Source organism: Eublepharis macularius, chromosome 7 (genome assembly GCF_028583425.1).
Source record: "Eublepharis macularius isolate TG4126 chromosome 7, MPM_Emac_v1.0, whole genome shotgun sequence".
In the NCBI taxonomy this organism is placed as follows: Eukaryota; Metazoa; Chordata; class Lepidosauria; order Squamata; family Eublepharidae; genus Eublepharis; species Eublepharis macularius.
This window is the reverse complement of record NC_072796.1, coordinates 143,172,935-143,197,256: the sequence shown is the minus strand read 5'-3', so window position 1 is coordinate 143,197,256 and position 24,322 is coordinate 143,172,935. Positions and strand designations below refer to the sequence as shown.

The window sequence follows — 24,322 nt, the reverse complement described above, 5'->3', positions numbered from 1 at the left end:
TGTGTGGTCTGCTGTTGAGTGGTTAGTTCGGGAGAACTTCCAACATGAAGGCGACCCACAAGCGACGTGCTTCCCTCTGTAGTGCCAAGTCTGCTGTGTCACCTTGGGGGGGGAGTGTCTTGCGGAGCTCTGATGCTGGCTTCACAAGCAAGCCCCCCCTCGTGACTTGGGAGGTGACGTGGAGGCACTCCAGCCTCCCTGTCAATGGGCGAGGCTGGCAGGGGAGGGGAGGGGAGGCCCCGGTGGATGGTGGCTGCCTATTGATGGGCAAATATGTGCCCTGGTCACCGTTGGCCCCGTGCCCACCAGGCTTTGAGGACAGCCAGCAGAGGTCTCTGCCCCTTTTCTCCAGATACTCTGAAGTTTGCTTTGTAGCTGTGTTAAGTATGACGCTGGTGTTTGCTTCCCCGCCCTTAACGTGTTCAACTGTCAAATCTAGGTGGGAATTGATGGGCTGATGCTTCATTCTTGACATTATCCATCCTTCACAGGCCAAATCTGGGCCACTTCTCTTCCTGTGTCAGTCGGGCTGGTGGATGGAGGTGGCTCCGTGGAGTTGCTGGGAGTCTGTCTCCATGCTAGTTCCTGGGGAAGCAGAAAAAGAATCTCAGAGTCGGAAGGGGCCATACAGACCTTCTAGTCCACCCCCCTGCCCAATGCAGGATGAGCCTAAAGCATCCCTGACAAGTATTCGTCCAGCCCCTTCTTGAAAACTGCCAGTGAAGGGGAGCTCACCACCTCCCTAGGCAGCCGATTCCGCCTTCGAACTACTCTGACCAGGAAAAAGTTTTTCCTAAACTTAGCCAAGCGGCTTTTCCTCTTAGCCAAGTGGCGTCCCACTCTTTGGTGTGGGGCAACAATCTTGGAGGCTGTTGCTTCGGAGTGAGGAAGCTCAACTTTATTCAAGGAGCACAAGCCCCAGCCCCCATCTTGGGTGGAAAAATCACCCCCCCCCTCCTTGAGGAGGGCCTGCCCCTTTGCACCCGTGGACACCGTGTTGCCTTACAGGCACCGGGCAGCCCACACCAGCCTGAAACTAGCTGGCTGTCGCAAGAGAGAAGATGGCTCTGCTGCTCTAGCCCTGCCAACAGTCAAAAAACGGCCTGGCTGCTGTCGGCGGTTTTGCATATCCAAAGGCTGGTTCCAGAGTGTTTGGAATACAGTTGGCTCTTTGGGGGAAGCGTGAAGGCAGCTGCTCCAGTTCATGGTCATGATCTGGAGAGCCCGCATGGGTGCTGAGCCTCAGTGTGCCATTACATGCAGCGCTGGAGAAGAGACAGCCAGGTGCGCATGTGTGTTTTCTCCACGGCACACGTGCACAGGTTCTGTCCAGCGGAGGGAGAGGGGGGGCTGGCGGCAGGAGGGTCCTTGGATGGCTCTGGGGTTGCTTTCATACCTGGCTTCTTCACCAGGCATGCCCGATTGGCTAGGAGCCCTCGTTCTTCTCACGCCCGCCCTCTGACAGGGACTTCCCGCCTCCTTTTCTCCCGATCTTCCCTAGGCCAGAGAAGCAGCTACTCCCCCTCCTGCCCTTGGGGAGCCGAGCATGTCCCTTTTCCGGGGGCCCTTTGCCCTTTGGGATTTCAACAGCTCAGAGAGAAAACTCGCCCAGAAGCTCCAGGGGAACAAGTTCTTTCCTTTCCAGGTGCAGCAGCCCAAAGGTGAGGAGTCTCCTGCGATGGATCTTGGATGTGGATGGCGGGGGGGGGGAGCTGTTAATGCAGGCTGGCCCTGTGGGGGAGCTGGACTAGGAGGTGGGATCTACTTTCAGTCCAGCACATCACGCCCTGGTCGGCAGACCTGAACAGCCCTGCACTCCAAATCACATGCCCCAGCCAGGGTCTTTTGGCACCAGCCTGGTTAATCTTCAGCAGCGGTATGGCAAAAGGGAGAAAAGCGCCCAGTCCAAAAGGGCCCAGTCCTTCCGTCTTGGGAGACTGGGATACCCTTTGGCAATCCCAAGTCACCTCCTGGCAACACCATCCCTTTCCCTTACTCTGTGCTTGGAGTTTGATGACTCCTTCCTTCAGCCCTGGTATAGTGGTTAAGAGCTTGGGAGCCTAATCTGGAGAGCAGGGTTTGATCCCCCGCTCCTCCGCTTGAAGCCAGCTGGGTGACCTTGGGTCAGTCACAGCTCTCTCAGAGCTCTCTCAGCCCCACCCACCTCACAGGGGGATTGTTGCTGTGGGGATGATAATAACATACTTTATAAACTGCTCTGAGCGGGTGTTAAGTTGTCCTGAAGGGCGGTAAATAAACCCGAATGTTATTGTTACTGTTATTGTTATTATGCTTTCAGCCAGCTCAGAGATTGCAGCCGGTTTCCCACTCGGGCGCAGAGTGAAACCCTGAGGACTGCATTTTGGGGGTGAATTCCAGGGAGGTGGGCATTCTGCCTTCCCCACCCCAACCCCCCGTCCTGAGCCTCCGCAGTGTTTGTGCCTCCGCAGTGTTTGTGATGGAGTACTACAAGGACGTGCTCTGGAAGGGGGCCCTGCTCTTCAGCCTCTCGCTGGTGGCCAGTGTCTTCTACTTCAAAGCGGAAAAGGTGGGGCCCGGGCGCTGCTCTCGACGGGAGCGGCCCTGCTCGTCTCCGAGCTCTCCTCCTGCGTCGGGGGGGGGGGGCGCACCTCCCCCTCCTTCCTGGCCGCCCCACCCGGCGCCTGCCCCCTGCCCCTGCCCTCCTTCAAACTCCTTCTGGGAGAGGTCCGTGCCCGAGTCGGCCTCCTGCCCTGCCCAAGTGCGCTGACTCTGGAAGGAGGGCCCGCCTCCCGCTCCCGGCGACTCTCTCCTCTCCCAGAGGCTGGTGGGAAGCGCCTTCTGGGCTCACGTTCTGTCCAGGGGTCCTGAAGGACCCTGAAGTTCACTGGTTGCCTGGGGGGGGGGGTGCTCAGCCCACCCTGGCCAAATCCGGGGGGGGCTTGAGCCTCTCAGCCCCCCCCCGCCCCGTGTAATTTACACCTATGGTCTGTATGCCCCGCTGTGGAGTTGTGAAAAGCCGAGCTGGTGCTTCCCCTCCCAAGGCCGTCAGTAGCCTCGTTGGGCCCCCTTCTTGGGTCTTGCTCTGGGTTTCATGCCTCCCCGATGGCCACGGGGCGACCGCTCTCTCGCGGACCTGCACAGCCGGCAGGGTGCAAACTAGAGCTTGTGTTCTGCGCTGGCTGGGGCAGTGGCGAGAGGGACGTGGGCGACAGGAGCTCTTTCCCTGCTGCGGCCTCTGGCTCTGCCTCGGGGGCCTAGCAGGTTCCAGACTCTGCTCTGAGAGGATACAAGTCGCTGGCCCTGCCTGGAATGAACGACTGTTCTGAGCAGCGCCGAGCCCTGGCGCTCTTGAGCCTCGCCCCACAGGCTAGAGGGATGTCAACAGAGGTCTGCAATGTCGATATATCTCGACACAAATCTCGAATGCTCAGGGTGGGAAGTTCTGGATCTCTCCAGCCTCTCTGCAGGAGGATGGAGTTCCGACTGCTTTGAAGGAGGTGCTCTTGGACTCAGGTGACCCAAATAGCCTCCACCCAGGGGCCAGCATTCTGTCCTCAGCCCACTGGCTTGAGCAGGTGGCGGCTATGCAGCTGCAGGCAGTCTAGGAAGAGAGAGAATTCAGGAGGGAGATGGACTCGGTTGCCCAGATTGATTATCTTTGCCAGGAGAGCGACCAGGGGAGGGCGTCCCTCTTGATTCTCCTGCCCCTCTCTGTGGCCTTCGATGCCATCGGCCACGGAGCGCCCCCCCTGGAGATGCTGGCTGGGTTGGGAGTGGGGCACTGCACTTCAGTGGGCCCGTCTTATTTGGCTGGCTGATTCCGGAAGGTGGCGCTGGGACTGCTGCGTGGCCCCGTGGCATTTAGGCTACAGGGGTCCTGCAGGGTTCCACCTTGTGTCCCCCTCCCACTGTTTAACATCTGCATGAAACTGTTGGGAGAGGCTGCCTGGGGATCTGGAGGGAGCATGGACGAGGGCCAGGGAATTGGAACCCGGTCCAGACAAGACGGAGGGGCTGCTGGTCAACAGCAAAGAATTTCAAGAGCTGGGTGGGTGGGAGGAGCAGTGCTCCCCTGCAAGGAGCAGGCTCACAACTTGGGGGGGGGGCTGCAGGATCCTGACGCACAACTGGAGGCCCAGGTCTCCTCCCTGGCATGTAGTGGCTGATGTGCCAGCTACAACTCTTCCTTGAAAAGCCGGGTCTGGCCTCTGAGATCCGTGCTGTGATCACATCCAGGTCCAACAATGCGTTCTCTGTGGGGCTGCCTTTGCAAACTGTCCAGAAATTTCAACGGGCCTCAGATGTGGCAGTCAGGCCAATCCTGGGGTTTGGAACATCTGCGCTGGCTGCCCCTCTGTTTCCGGGCACAATTCAAAGTGCGGATTCTTGACTCCAAACAGCCTGAAGCACCCCATTCTCCCAGTCAGTTCAGTGCCCGTTTAGAACCCCCTCATAAGTTACACTCTCTGTGCTACTTCTTGTAGAGGCGAGGCCGTTGGCCGTTGGCAACCAGGAAGAGGGCTTTCTGGTGGTGGCCTAGCGGTCGCACCTTGCCTGCCCTCCCCTCTGAGGCCTTCCCTGCTCTCTCCTTTAGGTGTTCTTTTTATGCTTTTTATTGATGGGGTCCATCGCTTTAGTTGTTGATGGCCTTCTTCCATCATAAGGACTGTTTTATTACTATCATTTTCAGCGCTGAATGTTGTTTTACAAGGTTTTGTGCCTCTGGCTTGTTTTCCTACTATGACGTTTTATGGCTTGTTTTATGCTGCTGTTATATGGTTTTATTATACTATTGTACTTAGTGAGCTACCTTAAGCAGTCATTGGTTTGCCCCACTAAGAATTCTTTATTTTAAGAAAAACAACTGGTTTCTAAACTTATGCCACAATCATTTCCACTTGAAGAACGAGAGCTTTTTTTAGGAGCAGAAAAATTTCTGGTTGAAAAAATGTCAGTGGCTGTTGGCACTCTACTCACTAGTTGCGTGTATCTCAGTGAGGTATAATGCTCTAGAGTCCACCCTCCAAAGCAGCCATTTTCTCCAGGGGAGCTGATCTCTGTAGTCTGGAAATCGGTTGTAATTCCAGGATATCACCAGGCCCCATATGGAGTTTGGGAACCATACAAAAGCCTCCTATGCAGTCATGGGGCAAACAGGAAACTAGCCAAGGATAAGTGTGTGTGTGGGGGGGGGGGTCTCACTTTAGCCCCTGAGCCAAGGAACATCCCCTTGTGCTCTGCCTGGCCGTGGCTCTCCCCACAGGGCTCCCAGAATTTCGCCGGCTTCTTCATCTACGGCATCACCATTGGTCTGTGGCTGATCGCCAGCAACATGAACAAGCGGCGGTTGATCATCAACCACAATAAGGAGCTGTACCAGTTCTACATCAAAGGCCGTCTCTGGCAGGAGGGTCCCTTGTACCAGATCTACGTGCGCCTGGTAGCCCAGCGGGACTGTAAGTGCTGGGGGGGGGCGGTTGTTTGTTAATGTGGGTCCAGTTTTGTTCCAAGATGGAAAACCTAATCCAGGCCAGCCGGGAGATTTCCAGGCCCAGCTGCCCATGACTGAGGCTCTGGAGCTCTTCCCGGGGGGCTTCTCTGACCTCCACTCAGCTCATCAATGCAGCTGCACCCCCCAACGTAGCACATAATGCCCCCTGGGGCCCTTTTCAGTGGGGAAAACAGCACAGAGGAGGAAGGCGAAGCTCTCCCCCCACCCAGGCCATGGTTCTGATCCAAATTGTCTCCCTGTGATGCTTGGGAAATCATTTCTCAATAGCTGCCATACAACTCCAGAGAATGAGAGTCTGTCTAGGGGAACCCCGATTCATTCAAGGCCTAGTCTGGCCCTTGGGATGGCCTAACATATCAGAACCAGAATAGCCTCAGAAACAGACAAGCCTTTCGCTTGCCCCCTACCAAATCGCCCCCCACCTGAGAAATCTATGATAAGCCTCAGCTGACTCATCTTCTTTAGGTATTGGCAGCTTGTTTCCCCCCAAGTGGGGATCCAAAGCAGCCCACAACATTATCCTCCCCTTTCCCATTTTTATCCTCCTAACAACCCTGCAAGGTAGGTTAGCTTGAACAAGAGTGACTGGTCCAAAGTCTCCCAGCTTCCACAGTATTTATTTATTTAGCAGTTCTTATGCTGCCTCTCCAGGGAACCTGGTCAAGGTGGATTACAAAACAAAATACAAGAAGAACAAAACATTAAAAGATATTAATTTAAGATCTGGCATGGTAGTGTGGAGATCCGATCCTGGTCCAGCATTCGAACTGCGACACCAGTCTGGCTCTCGGGCCAGAATCAGAATCCTTTCTCATTCTCCGGCTGCTGAGCTGTTTCTATAGCCCCCTGCTTGGCTCGGTTTTGAGCTTCAGCCGCAGTCTGCCTTGGCGATCATGACAGTTGGACAGAGAAGCGGGGCAGAAACCCCGACGAGAGCATCCCTGCAGAGCGAGCCGCCAGACGCTCTCAGCTACAAGCATCACCTGCACCACGGTGTCCATTGTCTCTCCTTCTCGTTCCAGCCTATGGGAAACTTTTCTACAGCCTCATTATTAACGGATACCGCCTGGAGATGCTCACCTTGGCCAGTCTCTCCAGCAAGTTTGAGGTAAGCAGGGGCGTTTCTCTGCGCTCGAGTGCTGAGCTGGTCCCTCTGCAGTAGACTTCATCTCCGTGTCTCGGCCAGCAGTGTAGAAGCCGCAAATGCAACACGTGCTGCTTTCCCCAGCAGATCTTCCTTGCCTGCTTTCCTCGCCAGTCGCCTTAAAATGCCCCCACCTTGCCTCTTCCACTGCTTGGTGCAGCTGGCCGTACGTCCATGGCAATGGGCAGTCCTTGGAATCAATCCGGATCGCCCAGAAGCCTTCTGCTTGGCACTGAGTTCCATAGAAATGCTTGATTCCTTGGGCCCTGGGATGCCCAGGGGAAAGGCGGGTATATGAATTCTTTAAATAAGAGGACTCTGGCTCTCTGAGAATATTTAAACCCATCTACTAGCCATGTGAACAATGAGAGGCAAAACCAGAAAGAATCTGGGACACCTCAAAGCCTATCAGATTCAAGGTTTTCGTATTAACCTATAAAGCCCTATGCGGACTGGGACCTGTGTATCTTTGGGACTGCCTCACCCCATATGTGCCCCAGAGGATGCTTTGATCTGGAGAAAAACAGCTATTAATGGTCCCTGGCCCCAGGGAGGCCCCCCTAGCATCGACTACAGCCAGGGCCTTTTTGGTTCTGACTCCAACCTGGTGGAACGCCCTGTCTAATGAGACCAAGGCCCGGCAAGATCTGTTATCCTTCCGCTGGGCCTGTAAGACAGAGCTGTTCCGCCAGGCATATGGTTGATGCTGGGTAGGGCCCCCACCGGCCGAATTGAATAGAACGGGGCCCTCCCTATCAAAGCATCCACCCCCACCCCCTAAATCTTCTTCTTAATGTATTTTTCAGTGACGGTTTGGGTGTTAGTCCAACAGTGACTCGGTCCAACTATTTTTGTGCTGCTTTATGCTTTTTAAATATTTATATTGTATTTATTGTGATTTTAATTTGTGGAATGTAAATTTCAAAGTTTATAAATGTAATCTGTCCTGAGTCTGCTGGTGTGGGGAGGGCGGAATAGAAATTCAAAATAATAAGATCAATTTACCATGCTGAAAGCTTCTGTGGACCATGGGGTGTGCGTGTGTGTGTGTGTGGGTGCGCGCGTGCATAAAGGGTTCCCCTCAGTTGGCAGAGATGTATATACACATGGGGGAACAAACGGAAGAAGATAAAGGGTAGAAGGGATCTTTGTTTACAAAGTGAGGTCAGAAGACAAGTATTCCTTCTCCCGTGCCCAATTCTGTCTCTGAAAGAGAGAGAGCGAGAGAGCGAGAGAGCTCTGCCAGCTGATGCATCCGACAGCATGGCCTGTGGCTAGTGAAAGCACAAGCCGTGAGGGATGTTTTGGCTTTTAAGATACCACAAGGCACTTGGCTTCTGCTCTGGGAAAAGAGGAAGGTAAATGTCCAGCTAGCAGAATGGCGTTTCCTGTGTATGAGAGTTTCTGACCTCCCTTTCCCTTTATTCTGTAAACAGAGAGATTTCCTCCTGTGGAGCTGTCTAGGCAGCTCTTTCAGTGTTGATCGCGTGTTAAATGGTTATGAAATAGATCACATGTTTCATAGCACTTACCTGTAAAGAGGTACAGAGAGGTGAGCAACTTTTGACCGTTGGCTGGCTTCTGAAAAAGCAACAACAACAAAAAGGAATGTGAAAAAGCAGAACGCAAACGGCAAGATAAAACCTGACATTCTCAGTAAAACTGACAACAAATCCTTCGCTGTACTCAGCCTTGGTTAGGACTACAAAAAGTTACCATGGGGTACGAAGGGAGAGACTGTGGCTCGGTGGCAGAGCGCCTGCTTTGCGCACAGAAGGTCCTGGGTTCAGTGAAAAGGGCCAGTAGGTGCTATGAAAACTCTGTGCCTGAGACCCTGGGCAGCCACTGCCCGCCAGAGCAGCCCAAGACAGGCCTAGGAAGCCCAAGGGTCTCTCTCAGGATAAGGCGGCTTCATGGAGAGCATTGATGGGAAGGGGTCCCAGCCAGGTGTGCAGACTGTCTGTCCTCAGAACTTTGCACTGGCAGCCGCTACGTTGCTGGGCCCAGTTAAAGGCGCTGCTGTTGCCTTGCAAGCCCCCCTGTGGCCAGGTCTGGCTCACCTGCAGAAGTGGCTCTGCCCAGATATGCTTCTCTTAAGTCTCCAGCTGAGGCTGTGCTCCAGGGCTGGTGCAGCCTAAGAAGAATTTCCTTGGAAGAGTATGTAGGAGAGGGATCCAGTAGCCCTTTACTTGGACTGCCAAAAAGGGTTTGACACCAAAGGCCTCAGAATAAGTTTAACTATTGTGGGATAAGAGGAGGAGTGCATTCTCGACTAGCAGAATGAAACCAGAACGTGGTGATACATGGGCAGTTTTCAATGCCAAAACTGGGCTTGGTACTATTTAATAGGTTCACGAATTACCCAGACGTGGGACTGCCCTGTGAGGTAGCCAGGGTTATGAGTGACACCAAATTGTTTGGGATGGAGAGAACGTAAGGGAAGGGAGCTCCAAAGAGATTTCTCCATCCTGAGCAAAGAGGCATCCAAATAGCAGGTGAAATTCCTTGTAAGGGAGAGAAAAAACACCCCCCAGTTTCACATACAAGCCGATGGAGTCTGAGCTGGAGATGGCAGTCCGAGATTCCAACAGATCTGCAACAGACTAAAAGAAGAACAACTTCACACAAGGGGTAGTTAACGCCTAAGGGATTCAGTGCCACAAGACGCAGTGGTGGCAAGTGGTGTAGGGCCAAACTACACACAACCAGTTTCAGCAAGTTGGGTTCCCTGTACTTGTCTTGCTTTCGCCCCAGTCCCGCAGCAGCTGGAGGGAAAGGAATTTTTAAAGTCCACCAGGCCCAATCTAGCTTGATAGTGAAGGGGAGGAGGGGATCCTGCCTCCCCCCCCCATTTCCCCAAGACAAAACATCCTGGGGGGGTGGTAATCTGCCCTCCTTGGGAGCTGCACCTTCCGCACTCTGTGTCTCCTTTATTACAAGGTGGCACAGCCCCTCCCCAGAGCCGTACTCCTTAGTTAACAGACTTAGAGTGCCTAGAGGGGCGGGGAGGACTTGGGCTCCCAGCTCTAGCAGAGGGTGGGGGCCTGTGGCAGGGCTTCTGCATCCCATTAACTCCCCACTCTTCCCTCCCCCTGCAGCAGATAGATGTTCTCGGGCGCCGCATCGCACGCCATCTGAATCTCAACTACTTTGATTATGAAGATATCTCCACTCGCCACGTAATCCGGCACAAGCCGCCCGAGATCGAGGAGGAGGAGGAGGAAGAGTTGACTGGTTATCAGAATGTGTGATTGGGGGGGTTGCCTATTAAATATGTGGAGGGGGCAGGATCAGGCCCTCGGGAACAGTTGTCTCCAAAGTGTGTGTGGTTTCTCAGGACTTTGTGATAGTTTGAGGCAGTGGATGTTTTAGGGCACAGCATCTGACACAGAGAACCAGAGGAATAACCATGTTGCAAAGTAGTAAAAAGTCCAGTAGCACCTTTAAGATTAACCAGTTTGTTGTAGCTTAAGCTTTCGAGAACCACAGCTCTCTTCGTCAGATGCATCTGACAAAGAGAGCTGTGCTTCTCGAAAGCTTATGCTACAATAAAGTTGTATTAGTCTTAAAGGTGCTACTAGATGCTTTACTATTTGACAGACAGAAAAGTTCCATCCAAGGGAGACCTCCATTGAGGGGCGAGAGGCTCCGCCTGGCATGAACAGGGCTAGCCCCAAACCAGGCCTGCTGAGAACGTTGGCCTGAGTGCAGTCGCCAAGCAAACCCCACTGGGGCTGTGGGTCAGTACTGGTCCCTGGTTCCATGCCCACCGTCTCCCGTTCAAGGGATCAGGTGGTAGGCAAGGTGAAACACTTTGGCCTCCCCAGGATTTGAGCCCAGTGGCCCCTTGGACTCAAATCCTGCAATTTACTACAGACCAGAACAGTGGCCCCCCCTCAAATGAACCCTGGCCTCCTAAGGCCCTGCAGAACCGCTGGCAGTCAGTGGAGGCAAGACTGACCCCGAGGGACCAGGGAAGGCCTGGCTCGGGGGCAGCAGCTCCATCTGTTCTGGTGCCCCTTGCTTGGACGCCCTCCCTCAAGTGGAGCTCCTGACCGGTGTTCCTGGGCGCTGAGCAGGCTCGCGCAGGGCAATGCTGGCGTTTGCTAGAGGGTCGGGTCCTTGCAGCCTGTCATTGCCTGAGAATTAAGCCATCTCTTACCAGAGAAGACAAAGCATCCCCCAGGGCCGAAGAGCGAGTCAGGCACGGAATCACTTGCTGCGGTCCCCTCTTCGCACCTGTGCGGTCAGATGCACCCTTCAGATGACCAGCAGTGGAGAGTCTGCGTTGCCTACTTTTTGCAATGAAGATTAGCTGGGTTCACGGGCAGATACCAAAGGCATAGAGATATTAAAGAAGTAATCCTCATCTCAAAAAAAATCTCAAAGCGATTTTTAAGTCTTTTTTACTATATGCCATTTAAAATTGGAAGTGACAATGACAGTGAGTGGTGGCTGTGAGTCAGGATGTTAAAGTGCCGCCGTGAATGGGGTCCCAGCTCAGACACCGTTCCACCGCCAGTCGTTGTAGACTGTCCTGGCCCACACAGGCCATGGCATAAAGCAGCAATTCCAACGGTGCGCAGAGGCAAGGGCTCCCTTCTCGGCTAGGGTTAGCATCCAGTGCCTTGCTTGGAGGAAGAGGAGAAGCTGTAGGAGGAGCTCAGCAGCTGCATTCAAGAGGGCCTGGCACTTGACTGCTAAGACAGGATGCAGAACGATAGAATTGTAGAGCTGGAAGGGATCCCAAGGGCCATCTAGTCTGACCATCTGCACAACGCAAGAAATTCACAGATACCTCCCTCTTTCATCTCTCCAAGTGAACCCTTCTCTGTGCCCAGAGGAAGGCAAAAACCCTCCAGGATCCCTGGCCAATCTGGCTTGGAGGAAAATTCCTTCCTGACCCCAAAGTGGCGATCAGCATTATCCTGGACAGATAGGAAAGGGCCGGAGAGCAGAGGGCAGGAGAGCGGAGCGCTGGCTCACCCTTTCCTGCCTTCCCTCTCACAATCTGCCTACATTCACAACGAGCCGTAGAATCGGTGTTGTTTGCGGTTTGTGTAGCTCAGAGTTTTCACACACATTTATCACCCGTCCTGTGTATCTTTGTGCATTACAAGTAAGGTGTTCATTAGGGGCTCCGGGATTCCTTCCTCTAGGCTAGGTTCCGGGCTGTGGCTTTAAAAGCAAGTTTTACCCAGCAACTAGGAGCTGGGACTCTCTGCCCGGGGCAAAGCAGGTTGCTGGTTTTAGTCCAGGCTCCAAAGCTAAACACAGTTTATTTAAATGGTCTCGACACTTCCGCAAAACAGCGCCTCCAGAAGGGGCCAGCAAGGGAGACCAGTTGGTGGTGGCAGTAGAGTCAACTTGCCCTGCACCCCCAACCCTGCTGGGGATTGTGACTGGGTAGCTCACCCTCTGGCCAGTCCCTCACCTGCACGGCTCTGGGTAGGGCTCGACAGTCACTGCCAGGAGAACCTCGCTGGGGTCTGCTTACAAAAAACCTCTCGCAGGTACAGGCTGACCTCACTTTTCCCCGCTCCGTCTATCTGAGGAAGGGAGCCCTGCCTCTGGGAAGCTCCGACCCTGGGAATCGAGTCGGTCTTCCAGGTGCTGCTGGGCCCGAATCTTGCAGCCCAGCCCTGCACCCGATGACCGGCACCGGGAGGCAGCCCCAGCACGGGGCAAGAGGCGGTGGCACCATTGACAGCACCTGAATGGGGGCAGACCGAGCTGAGCCGTGGGGGCCACAACAGAAGGAGCCCTGCCAGTGCCTCCTCGGCCACCCTTCGCTCCGGGCAAGGGCACGTGGGCAGGACAAGCTCTGCAGAGAGGCCGGTTCGCGGAGGAGCCGCCGCTTCTCGCACCCACCGCCGCAGCCTGCCAAGGAGCGCGCCTGCCTGCCCGCTTTGCCCACCAGGTGGTGCTGCCGCCCTTCGCGGCGACTCCGACGGCCCGCCCCGAGGGGAGGGGACGAGCCCCTCTCGCCGCCCCGCCGCGCCCTCGGGGCAGAGGACAGCCCGGCCGCCGGGGTGGCCCTTTCGCCTGCCGGGCCCGTTCCCGGCGCGGGCTCCTGCCCGGGGGCCGCTGCGGCTGGCCAAGACCAGACCACGAGCGGCCCCTGCGGAGCTGCCGGGCCGTGCCCCGCTGGCCTCTCGGCCGCAGCGCTGACGGCGACGGGCGAGGCCCGCGACGGCCTTTCGGCCGCGGCCTGGCTCCGAGCCGAGCGCCCCGGCGGGCCTGCCAGCGCCGCAGCCCGCTTGGCGCTGCCCTCTCCGGGCCCGACTGAGGCAGCCCCGCCGCCCCACCCGGCCAGGCCAGTGGCGGACCGAGCCCTTCCCTGCGCGCTGCCGGGTCGGGCGCCCCGGGGCCAGAGGCGGAGAGGGGCGCGGGTCGTCGGGGGTTGCCATGGGCGCGGGAGCCGGCGGGGGGCTTGCAAGGGACGCTTCGTCCCCCCCCCCCGCTCTGCCCCGGCCCCGTCGCTGCCGCCCCCTTTGCCCCCCGCCAGTCCCGGCGCCCGGCTCTGGGGAGGGGCCGCCCGGCCTGGCCTGGCCTGATTGGGGGCGGGCGGGGGTCGCTCGCCGGCCGGCCCTCCTCTGGTTCTCCGGCTCCGAGGGCGAGTCTGCCTGCGGGCAGGCGGGCGGGGGGCGCTTCCAGGCCCCGCGCCAGGCCGGATCGTGCCCCGAGGGCAGGCTGCAGCCTCGCCGGCCTCTGCCCGGAGGCCTCGATCCCGGGGCACGTGCGCTCAGCAGCAGGCCGGGACCTCGAAGCAGCCCCGAGCCAAGCGGCGGCTCCCGTGGGGCCGAGGAACGCCAGGCAGCCCCCGCCGGGCCCGGCGCGCTCCCGGACACTTTCCCAGCAAGTTAAGGGGTCAGCCCAGGCCCGTTCCTCGAGGGGCCGGAGGGCTTGGGGAGGAAGGCCCGGCGTGTCTCTCTCCCGGGTCCCTCTAAGCAGAGCCCGGGAGCGCTTCTGCCCGTCTTCCTCCGGCTCTCCCGGCGGCAGGGGCTCTTGGGCACAGGCTGCTCCCGCAAGGCGCGGCCTGCCTGCCACGGGCCCCGAGGCTCTCAATCCCAGCCCAAGGACAGCCCCCCCCCCCGCCATGCCTGGCCTCCACTCAGCAGCATCGCCCGGGAGGCTCTTGGGGCGGCCTGGCACCCGAAAAGCAACGCGGAGGACTCTCCCCACCTCCCTGGGCAGCGGGCGGCGGCCCTTGGGTGGGCGAGAGGGGCCCGAGGCCCTCCCGGATCCCTGGCTCGCCTGCCGCATCTCTGCCGAGCCTCGGTCGAGCAGGCGGCCCGTAAGGGAACCCCCTTGCCCGCCCGCCCGCCCCCCCCAGGCCTCCTGGCTGCGAGAGGCCTCCCCTTTTAATTGCTTTTATAGAGTGGACAATGAAACAGACTCCATCCACAACTAATGGGCCCCCCCACCTCCTCCCCTCCGCGCTGGCGGCGGCCTGTGGCCTCCCTGGGGGGGTGGGGGCTGATCTGTTCCTTTACCGCTTCATTTGCGACCAGTGACAGTGACAAAGGCGGGCGGGGGTGCAGCGGGGGCCGCGCGGGTCTTAGTGCCCACTCTTCTCCCCCTCACCCCCAGGGACAGGAGCCCCCCCCCCCAGCTGCCTTCCTTTACTTGTGCCGGTTGCACCCAGGGAGTCCAAGCGCCTCTTCCCTTCCAGGCACGAAACAGCGGGATGCGGGAGGAGCCCCCGAGGTTCTCTTGCCCAAGCCGCCGGGCAGGGGGATGCTTGCCAACATGTGTCCGTTTGCACTTCAAGGCGCCAGGGAGCGTTGCGTGCCTGGGGTCCCAGAGGCCCCCGCAAGCGGTCGGGCTCTACAGTGGCAGAGGTGGCAAAGCCAGAGAGGCGTCGGTAGAGCCGGCCAAGCCCCCAGGACTGGCGCAGCAGTGGTCCGAGGGAGCTTGGCGCTGCCGCTGCAGTCGTCCAGGGCAGGGCCTGGGTTCGAAAGCAGCCGGCAGCCGGTTGCCAAGCTCAGGGCGGAGCCAACAGCTCCACGACACAGTCCCAAAGCCCCCAGCGGGAGAGGGCGCTGGCCAGCGGCTCTTGGCCTCATCCTTGGGAATCTGAGCCGGCGAGCACCGGGCCACGCGCCACTTCCTTGGCTTCCCGACGGCGTGCGGGGGGTGCAGGAGTCCTTTGCCCTCTGCAGACGATGTGCTCGGGCTGTGCGCGGGTTCCTGCCCTCGGAGGTAAAGCTTTGGCTTAACGGGCTGAACTATTGGAGGGAGGGAGGGAGGGAGGGAGGGAGGGGGGTCACAGCCCATGGCGCCCCCTCCCCCCATGATCCCGGCCTGGACTCTGCCAGGCAACAGGCGCCCTCGCCAGATGCGTCCGGGAAAGCCGCCGCGAGGCTTGCCCAAGCGGCCCTTTCGGGGGTATTTCCAAGGCGCCGGCGGCGGGGCGGCGGCACTCTGGACGGGGCCTTGGTGCGAATCCCACCCGGACAGCGCGCACCGCCCAGAAGGGCCCTTCCCGCCGTGCAAAGGTTCTTTTCACCGACCTACCCCGGGGAGCTCCCAGGCCGGGGGGAGGGCGCAGGTCTTCGAGGCCAGGCTTCTGGGGCGGAGCCCAAAGCGGGGCTGAGGGAGCCGCCTTCAGCCCGAGCCTGGAAGGCGGGCTGGCAATGCATGGCTCGGCTCTTCGGCCCACGAGGCTCCTTCGCGTTTACGTGCCTCCAAAGCCGATGACGCGGACGGGAAAGGGGCATTATTGAAAAGGGCGCCGGTGGAGATCTCCCGGAATGACAGCTGATCTCCAGGCCACAGAGACCAGCCGCCCTGGAGACACGGCTGCTTTGGAGGGCGGGCTCTATAGCTTTATACCTCGCTGAGCCCCCTCCTCAAGCTCTACCCCCAAATCTCCAGGAATTTCCCAGCCCACACCCTAGGCATAGGGGTGTGGAAAGGGGGAACTGTAAAAGATCGGGATGGAATCGGGAGGTGGTTTTAATGTCTCGTGGAAAAGGTTAGGCTAATTCTTAACAGCCTTTCTCCTGCCTTTCCCTCCGGGTTTCCTAATTCTGGAATCCGCCTTGAGCCTCTGCGAGAAAGGCGGCCTGCAAGTGAAGCAGGCAAGTCAGCATCCCGGAGGACAGCCCTAATGCCACTGCCCCACCGATCCTGGGGGTCGGGCGGCCACATTTTATTTCGGAGGTGCGGCCGGCGCGGGATCTCCCGCCGGTAAACTCCTGCCGCCCGAGAGCCTCGGCGTCCCTGGCGCCCTGGCCGCGCTCCCGCTCCCGCGCCGTCCGGGGCCTGGGGAAGGAGGGTCGCCCGGCGCAGCGGGCAGGAGCGCCTCGACGGCTTTGTCTCTGGCGGTGCTTCGGAGCCGCGAGTCCGGCCGCCTCCAGCTCCCCGGCAGCCCCAGGCCTGCGCAGGGCGCCCGAGGAGAGCGCCCCGGCGGGGCGAGCGGACGGGGCGCCCGAGCAGGTGCGCGGCCGGCCGGCCCAGCTGGCAGCGGAGCGGCGCAATTAAGCCGACGGAGGAGCGCGGCAGCTGACGCGGCCCGGGCCGGCCCGGGCCAGGCTCCCCTCCCGCCCAGAGGCTCCTACGAGGGGACCGGGAAGCGCCTCTTGCTCCTCCGGCAGCGCCAGGCCGAGTCTGTGGGGCGCTCCGAGGGCAGGGAGGGGGCCCCTCCCGTCTTTCAGCCTGGCAGCCCCCCCCCTCGCTAAAGGAGCCTTTACGAATTCCCATGCCCGACGCCACCCCCCTCAATGGCCAAGGGCCGCCTGCTACCTCGCTGGGGTGGCAACGAACCGAGCCCATGTGCCCTTGCCAGGCGAGGGCGGGCAGGGACTGTCTGTTCGAGAGCTGCCCCCCCCCCCGCCACCCACACACACGATTTCCCTTTGAGATTCAGGCGCGGGCCAGGTCGAGGCCCAAGGAGCCCCTTCCGTGCCAACGCTGGAGGGGTTCTTCTGAACGCCCCCCACAAAGCGCCAGACTCCCTCTGGCATTGCCGTTTGCCAGGAACACCCAAGTCTTCACGGCCCTTGCTGGTCAGGCAAGAAAAGCGGTAAAACACAAGTCCCCCCCACCGCTGCCCTGCTCCAAGGAGGGTTGGTTGGATCCGCACTGGTTTGGGGTGGGTGGGTTTGCCCTATGGAGCCAAGGCCTCCTGGGCATTCCTGAGCATTTGCCCAGGGAGTGGGGCGCAGAGCTAGTTGCTGCCTGGAAGCGAGGAGGACAGAGGTCCCCTGGGACAGGAGAAGTAATCAAAGAAGAGAGAATGCCTCTGTGCGCAGGAGGAGTTTTTCCTTCACCTACGGCTTGTAATGTTGCGGAAATTTGTGGGGTGGGGTTTATTTTTATTTTCTTCCTTTACAGTATCTACAAATCTTTAAAGTAGCTTATAGTACCTAAAACTATCAGACAGCAGAGACCTCCGGTTCACAGTTTGGCAGGACTAGGGTTACACAATTGGGCAGCAATGCAGACAACAACAACAAAAAGAACTTGGAGGCATCGCATAGAGAAAGTGCCCAATAAAAAAGTGAAAGACGGCGCTGTAAAAGGAAGGTGAGACCTCCCGATAAGGGTTGCGATAGACTGTGAATTTCGCACTTGCGCTGTTGCATTCCACTACAGTAGGAAACAAGGCGCCCCTGAGCCCTTTGCATAGAATGCTGGCACCGTGGTGGCCTTCCCGATCTCCTCAGGGAGAAGCACATGAACCATAAGATTATTAGCTCACAGACAAGGGGTCTCCACAACCCCTTGCCCTCCGGCACCTGGTCTTTGAGCCAAAGCTTTCTAGACCGGCAGGTATCATTTCCAAGCAGCTTTGAGTCCAGGGCCCTCGCTCTGTAGGCTTCCTCCTGGGCTGGCATGCCGCGGCTCAGAGGCCAGCTACCACACTCATGTCTCTTCTGAACTCTTAAGAGGGAGAACCCCCCTTTGCCATGGTTCGCACTGGCACCCCTTGTCTTGCCCTGGGACAGGGTATTCCTGGCTGCTCGTTTTGGGTGCACGTGGCGGGCAGGTGAGCTGTCCTTGCTGGCATCAGGCGGGCACCAGCAGGGCACCGTGAAGTGTGCTAGAGTGGGTGGGGCGAGAGTAAGCAGAGGGCTGATGTAGATCAGAGCTGGCAGTTGTGCTCGAGGAAGAAGCTAATGAGTGGCTGGAACATCTGTTGGCCCTGCCAGGCCCTGCCAGAGATTCCGGAGCATCACGCACCACCCACTACCTGCCACCTGGCTGCAGCTCTTTTGCCCGCTGGGCAGCTGCTCTTTAAGTGTGCAGAAAGGCTCCACAAAGCTCTTGTGCTTTCAGGAGGAAGGCTTAGGCCAAGCAGTTTGAATGTGCCAAGTGTGAGATGTCTTGGGTTCAATTCCCCAATAAGCTCAGGCCCCAGGGGAAAAGGGGGGAATCTTCCTGGGGGCGGGGAGCTGGGTCAGGGCATCTGCTCGGCATGGGTATGACCCCAGGTTCAGTCTCTGGCCTCTGGAGCAGGGTGGGGACATGGGAGATCCACGGAGCTGGAAGAGGAGGTGCTGACCTCAACCGCCCCATGTTCTGCATATATTCGGTTTCCATAGAGGGGCTGGAAGCAGCTGCAGACGCCCAAGCTCTCCTTGCTGAGGAAGTGGTCCAGGCCTTGTTCGAGAGATGTGGTCCACTTTGTGTAAATAGCCCTCTGGGCGCAGGCTTGTGGCTTGCAGGGTGAAGTCAGGATTAGTTTGGCTGAATCAAGTGGGTCCATCCAATCCATCTTCCTGTCGCCTGCAGACACCCCCCCCCCTCCAATCTACAACCAGGACATGGTGGTCAAACCCTACTGCTGTGGTCCCCGCTGGCACTGGGATTCGGAGATACGGTGCCTCTAAACATGGGAAATAGTAAAGAGTCCAGTAGCACCTTTAAGACTAACCAACTTTATTGAAGCATAAGCTTTCAAGAAGCACAGCTCTCTTCGGCAGATACATCTGACAATGCATCTGATGAAGAGAGCTGTGTTTCTCGAAAGCTTATGCTTCAATAAAGTTGGTTAGTCTTAAAGGTGCTACTGGACTGTACTATTTTGCAACTACAGACTAACACGGCTAACTCCTCTAGATCTAAACATGGGGGTTCTATTTAGCCATTATAGCAACCAGGGCTTTTTTTCTGGGAAAAGAGGTGGTGGAACTCAGTGGGTTGCCCTCGGAGAAAATGGTCACATGGCTGGTGGCCCCGCCCCCTGATCTCCAGACAGAGGGGAGTTGAGATTGCCCTCCGCGCTGCAGCGGCATGGAGGGCAATCTAAACTCCCCTCTGTCTGGAGATCAGGGGGGCGGGGCCACCGGCCACGTGACCATTTTCAAGAGGTTCTGGAACTCCGTTCCACCGCGTTCCAGCTGAAAAAAAGCCCTGATAGCAACTACCTTGGGTGGACCTCTTCTCCTTGCATTTATCGAATCCCTTTTTAAAGCCACCTGTGTTGGTGGTCCTCACCACATCTTCTGGCTGCAAGCTCTACTTTTTAATGGCTTGTCAAGTAAAGAAGTACTGCCTTTGGTCCGTTTTGAATCTATTACTCATCAACATTGGCTGCGCCTGAGTACTAGTATTATGGCAGAGGCAGAAAAAGCTCCGTGTATCAAGCTCTTTGTATCCACTTTTTAGCAGCCCAAAGAGCCCAGCATTAACCTGAGCTCCTCGGACTCTGCTCGGAAACAAAACTAGGTTGGCCACGGTCACTGCTTGGATGGGAGACCTTTAAGGGAGACGGAGCTTGCTGCGTGGAGGAAGACAATGGCAAAGCACCTCTGCTCATCCCTTGCCGTAAACACCCTGGGCACAGAGTTGCGACTTGATGGCACGTTATCCATTCATTCACCTCTCTTATGCATGAGGCCTTTTGTTTTTCATTTTCAAATAAAATTTGAATTAAAAAAATATTAATCCAACCACTCTCTACAGACCATGTATTGTTTCATAAACCTGTCTTGTACAATTTAGCTGTCTTTCCCCCCTAAACTGAGAAACCCAAACTCTTCAGCCTTTTCTTGCAGTGAAAGTGCTTCAGAAAAGTAAAATACTGTTGGAGGGAATGAAGTGCTACCCCTGGAACTTCTCAGCCCTCGGGAAAGGGGACTTGGAATGCAGTCAGACACCAAGAACTTCCGTACCCAGAAATTCCGAGTAAGGAATAAATTCCACAAGCTCATTGCTTTTGAACACACTCAGCTTGCGTACTATGCCGTGCAATCTTAAGAAGACAGGACTCTTCTACGCCCATGGATTTCAGTGGGCACGGAAGGGTGTCACTCTGCCTAAGGCGGCACTGTTATTGTTGTTCACCTGCACACCCCTCATTCCCAGCCTGAATGTATGTGGGACACTGTGAAGGAGCCCCAGTCACCACAACGCAAGCACAGAGCATGGGGCGCAGTCACTATGTTTGTGTCTCAAAATGGGCCTGGCCTCAGTGATTCTGCAGCACCACAACCATGAAAGATGAAATGTTGCTTTAGAGATGCCGGCTCAGCCGTGTGTCAAGGGACAATAGGAAAGTCCCCACTCTGAGAGTCAAGGTTATAAAGGACTTTTGAATGCTGCAACTTCGAGAATGCCTCTCCTATCCTGATTAAACATTGTGTGGGATAAGTACTGAGTCGAGGGTGAGAAGACTGTGTGTTTTCACCTTTTCTTTATATCCTTGCTTTATATCCTTGGGTTCTCTTTTTATTTTTATTAAACTTGCATTTGGAATGCTTGAAGCCTGCTCAAGCAGGTTGGGGTGGAATAATGTGGGCTGCGGCCTAGAACTCTTTTTACTGAACTGTGTGCTCATTTATGGTTTTAATGTGAACTTTAATATTGATATTTATCTGCTCTGAGCCCGTTTGCAGGCAGAGCAAACTATAAGACCGACCGACCGACCAATGGGGCTGCCCTCGTAAAGTGTCCAGAAACTTTGATTGGTGCAGAACGCTGCAGCCAGCAAGCTGACTGGGGTGTGTCATAGGGGCCATATCATTCTAGTCTTGGCCTATCTACACTGGATTCCAATTTGTTTCCAGGTCCAATGCAAGTTGCTGGTGCTGACCTTTAAGGCCCTATATGGTTTGGGAGCAACATATCTGAAGAACCATCTACTCCCTTACCCGGCCACTGGGGTCATCTTTAGAGGGCCCGCTTTGTGTACTCCCGCTTTGAGAGAGAACGTGGGTGGCGTCTCGGAAGAGGGCCTTTGTGGCACCCGAACTCTGGAACGGTCTCCCCTTTCTATTGCCGTCTTCTGCCAGCAGGTGAGACTTCCTTGATTTGTTTGTCAGACCCCCAGCAATCCCTCCTCCATGCTCAATGTGTTCATTATTTTAAATGTTTTAGTTGTTGTTTTTATGTCTTTGTATGTTTTATGACTTTTGTCCTTGTATGTTTTTAATGTATCTTAGCTGATTTTAATGGTTTTATAACTTGATTTTAGTATGTATGTTTCAATTCCTTAGCTGCCTTGATGGCCCTTGTGAGAGCAGAAGGGCAGGATATAAATTTTGTTAAATATTTTTTTTAAAAAAATTCCCCCACCCAGACCGGCTGTGTGGCCCAGCAGGTTCTGGGAAAGGGAGCATCTCTGTGTGGGAAAAAAGGGGGCTTGTGACATGCAGTTGGTCCCCTTTGGCAGCTGCACTCCTCCCCACCCTTTCACTTTTTTGCCACAGACGACAAGTTCTGGGCTCAGGCTCAGGCTGCCTCGGGGGGGGGGGGTCTGGCATATCTGTGGCAACAAAGGGGCAGCTCTGCAGCGGTGGGCAGGAAAGGGGGCTGGGAGCTTTCCGGGAGAGCTGAGCCCCATTGCTGCTTGCTGTGGCATGCAGGATCTCACCCCCCCCCCCTCATTAGCATGGCTGATGGCTGACCTGCTCAGGAGCCGCCTTCTAAGGGGCCAATTAACCAAAGACAGCTAATTACCAGCACCTGGACCCAGCCGGTGCCCAGCAGCCAAGAGGATGCGCTGGAGTGGAAAGCCCCCAGCCTGCCCATGAACCCCGCCCACCTGCGCTGCGCCTGGTACCACACTGGGCAGTCCTTTGGCTTGTTGTTGCCGCAACTCCATGGTGGACCTGGGTTCCTCCCACCGAAGGTCTTGAATTTCTTCTCTCTTCTCTGGGGTGAGAGCCCAGTGGATGTGGGGCTGAGGAGGACGGGCTGGTGGGCTCACTGGGGGCTCACTTGAGATGGGGCTGATCGAGAGCACAGCACGTGCGCAAGAGATGAGGTTCAGCATCCTGCCAGGTGCGATGCAAACCCAATTGCCAGGTGAACTTGCCTTGTGCAAATCCCGCCCTTGATCACACTGCTGATCGGAGTGCCTCAGTATTCCTTGGGCTGCTTCGTCTGGAGCCCCTTGACAGCTGCAGCTTGGGGCTGCTTTGCCCTGTCCACCCAAGAAGCAAAATATCTCCCTTACCAGAGAAGAGAAGATTACATCCAATTGACTGGCTTCTCAGAAGCACAGAATTCCTTGCTGTCCCCTTGCCCCCCCCTTCCTGCACAATCAGTGATATATCATTTCACGGGCCAACGTCAGGTAGATTTTACTGCCTGCTGTTTGCACCTATGCAGACTGTTGGAGAGGAGATCACAAAAAAACCCTGTTTACAGGCTTAGCTGGATTCAAACAGGGATGCCAAAGTCACACAGATATGTTACCTGGTAAAAGCAAAAATCTCAAGCTGGTTTACTTTCTTTTTACTGTGGGCCTTTTACAGTTGGAGGTGTTGGAAGTAGACAAGTTGGAGGGGACGTGCAAGACAGCCATCAAATCGTGCAAGAAAATAATGCAACCAGGTTGTATGAACTGGTCCTCAGGTAGTACTGCATGCTTGCAACATGGGCTTGCCTGCTCAGGGAGTAAAGATTTCTCCGGGAAGGAAAATTACAAAATGCATCCGTAGCAAGAGATCAGGCCCTCAGCCTCTATTCCTGTCTATTGTGGAAAACCAACACCTTCCCCCAGCATCCTAAAGAAGGTTCAAGGGGCCCAGGCCAGAGCAGAGACCTGTCTAAGGGGCTGGCCTTCAAGACTTGCTGAAATGTGTGAGGGGCATTGGCTGACACCCTCTCTCCAGTTCCCGTCTCCCCCTGCCATTTTGCCTCATGCTTCATGCTCACCCATGCTCTCAGCTTGCGTCCTGTTCTCAGTTCAAAAGCAGGACTCTGATGGTTTGGTGAGCTCTTTGGATGCAATTTGCAACATGTCCGGTTTGCACAAATGCTCTGTTTTCTTGCACGGTTAGACCCTCAGTGGTAACTTAGGCTGTAAGTTCCTCGGGCAGGGATTTTTGAGCACATGTCATTCTGTATGTGGCCATATACATGGGAAATGCTGTATAATAAATGGCATTATTATAGTTAATAATAACAGTTAATCTACCCAGGGTATAGAACGGAGAGCCAATATGGCAGAATAGTTACGGGGCTGACTAGGAATGGAGAGATCAGGGCTGCAAATCTCCACTTGCTACAAAACTCATCGGCGGACCCTCAGCCAGTCATTCTCTTAGCCTAATCGACGTTTTAAGAGGATAAAATGGAGGGGGATTGAACCCAGCGCTCTTTCAAGGAAGGGTGGGGTAAAAATGCCCAAATTGATAAGGAATGACTGGGTGCCCAAGCAGGAGGCTTTCCCTGCGGCCCTGACAGGACCTTGCTGATCCGCGAGGACTATGGTGGGGGGCGGAGGCAACGGCGAATCCCCCCCCCGCCGCCCCTCTTGCTTCTGCTTCAGCTCCGCTTTATTTCTTCTGTTTACATCCTAGCAGATTTTTATCCACTTCTGTAGCCCTGCAGTGGTTTATGTGTTTTACGTGTTCTTTGTATTAGATGCCATAACTTGGATTCGTGTCATTAATCTATATTTTATCTCACATATTTCTGGATTCTTGATTTTAAATGGTTTATTTTTTATATTTCTGTTTATTGTTGTAACCCGCCCTGAGCCTGCTTGTGGGGAAGGCTGGCTAGAGATTGGATAAACTAAACTCTGCCACACTTCTGCCAGCTCTGGACTCTTCCCTCCCTCCTCATTTTTCAGGATCTCTAGCCAAAAATTCAAGATATTGACTGTCGCGTGCAAAACTTTTCCTGGCCTTGGGGTGGTGTATATATGGGAACCACCTCCCTCCCTATGTTCCACCACAGCAGCTTTGCTCATCTGAACAAGGCCTTCTGCAGGTGCCACCTTGAACATGGGCAACATCAAGAGCTGCCTGTAAACGGGCATTCTCTGTGGTGGCCGCCACCTTCTGGAACACCTGGCCAGAAGAGCTTAAGAAAGCTCCCAGTCTCCTGGCTTTCCAAAAATGATGCAGAACTGAATTATTCAAGAGGGTTTTTTTGCTCAGGTAGGAGGGCTATATGGTTAGGATGTCTCAGTGGAGAGATACTGACCACAGACTTTACTATTATGTGCCACTGTGCGCTATTTTTTGCTTTGGGTGTGATCCTACTGGGTAGTTCTATGTTGTTCAATGTATCCGTCTTAGAATGGCTTATACTCTGTCTCAGCATTTCTTCAACTCCGCATTGGTTTTAAATCTTGCCAGATTTGCATTGATAAACCCTGTTGCGTTGTTGATTGCGATATCCTTGGAATTGAATCTACTAACTCACACTGTAATCCTCCTTGAGTCTCAGTGGGAAAGGCGGACTATAAATAACATAAATAAAATAAAAATAATAGA

The 24,322-nt window shown here is 55.8% G+C and overlaps 1 protein-coding gene across 2 annotated transcripts; it reads left to right on the top strand.

The window, feature by feature from the left end:
- Positions 1-1,504: 1,504 nt before the first annotated feature.
- On the top strand, positions 1,505-9,943 carry TMEM249 (transmembrane protein 249). Of its 2 annotated transcripts, none has more exons than XM_054985303.1 (5): positions 1,505-1,661; positions 2,451-2,548; positions 5,246-5,438; positions 6,517-6,602; positions 9,737-9,943. In XM_054985303.1, exons 1-5 carry the CDS (start codon positions 1,547-1,549, stop codon positions 9,887-9,889), a joined length of 645 nt encoding a protein of 214 aa, XP_054841278.1. In that variant the 5' UTR covers positions 1,505-1,546; the 3' UTR covers positions 9,890-9,943. The 2 variants fall into 2 exon arrangements, with proteins under 2 accessions (XP_054841278.1, XP_054841279.1); XM_054985304.1 differs by having other exon boundaries at positions 1,587-1,661; positions 2,300-2,548.
- The last annotated feature ends 14,379 nt before the right edge of the window (positions 9,944-24,322 follow it).

What these genes read in the sequence shown, in the direction of transcription:
- TMEM249 (XM_054985303.1), top strand. Translation starts at nt 1,547, where the DNA reads ATGTCCCTTTTCCGGGGGCCCTTTGCCCTTTGGGATTTCAACAGCTCA. An exon ending in CCAGGTGCAGCAGCCCAAAG is followed by an intron (nt 1,662 to 2,450) that starts GTGAGGAGTCTC and finishes GTGCCTCCGCAG; the next exon opens with TGTTTGTGATGGAGTACTAC. An exon ending in TCTACTTCAAAGCGGAAAAG is followed by an intron (nt 2,549 to 5,245) that starts GTGGGGCCCGGG and finishes CTCTCCCCACAG; the next exon opens with GGCTCCCAGAATTTCGCCGG.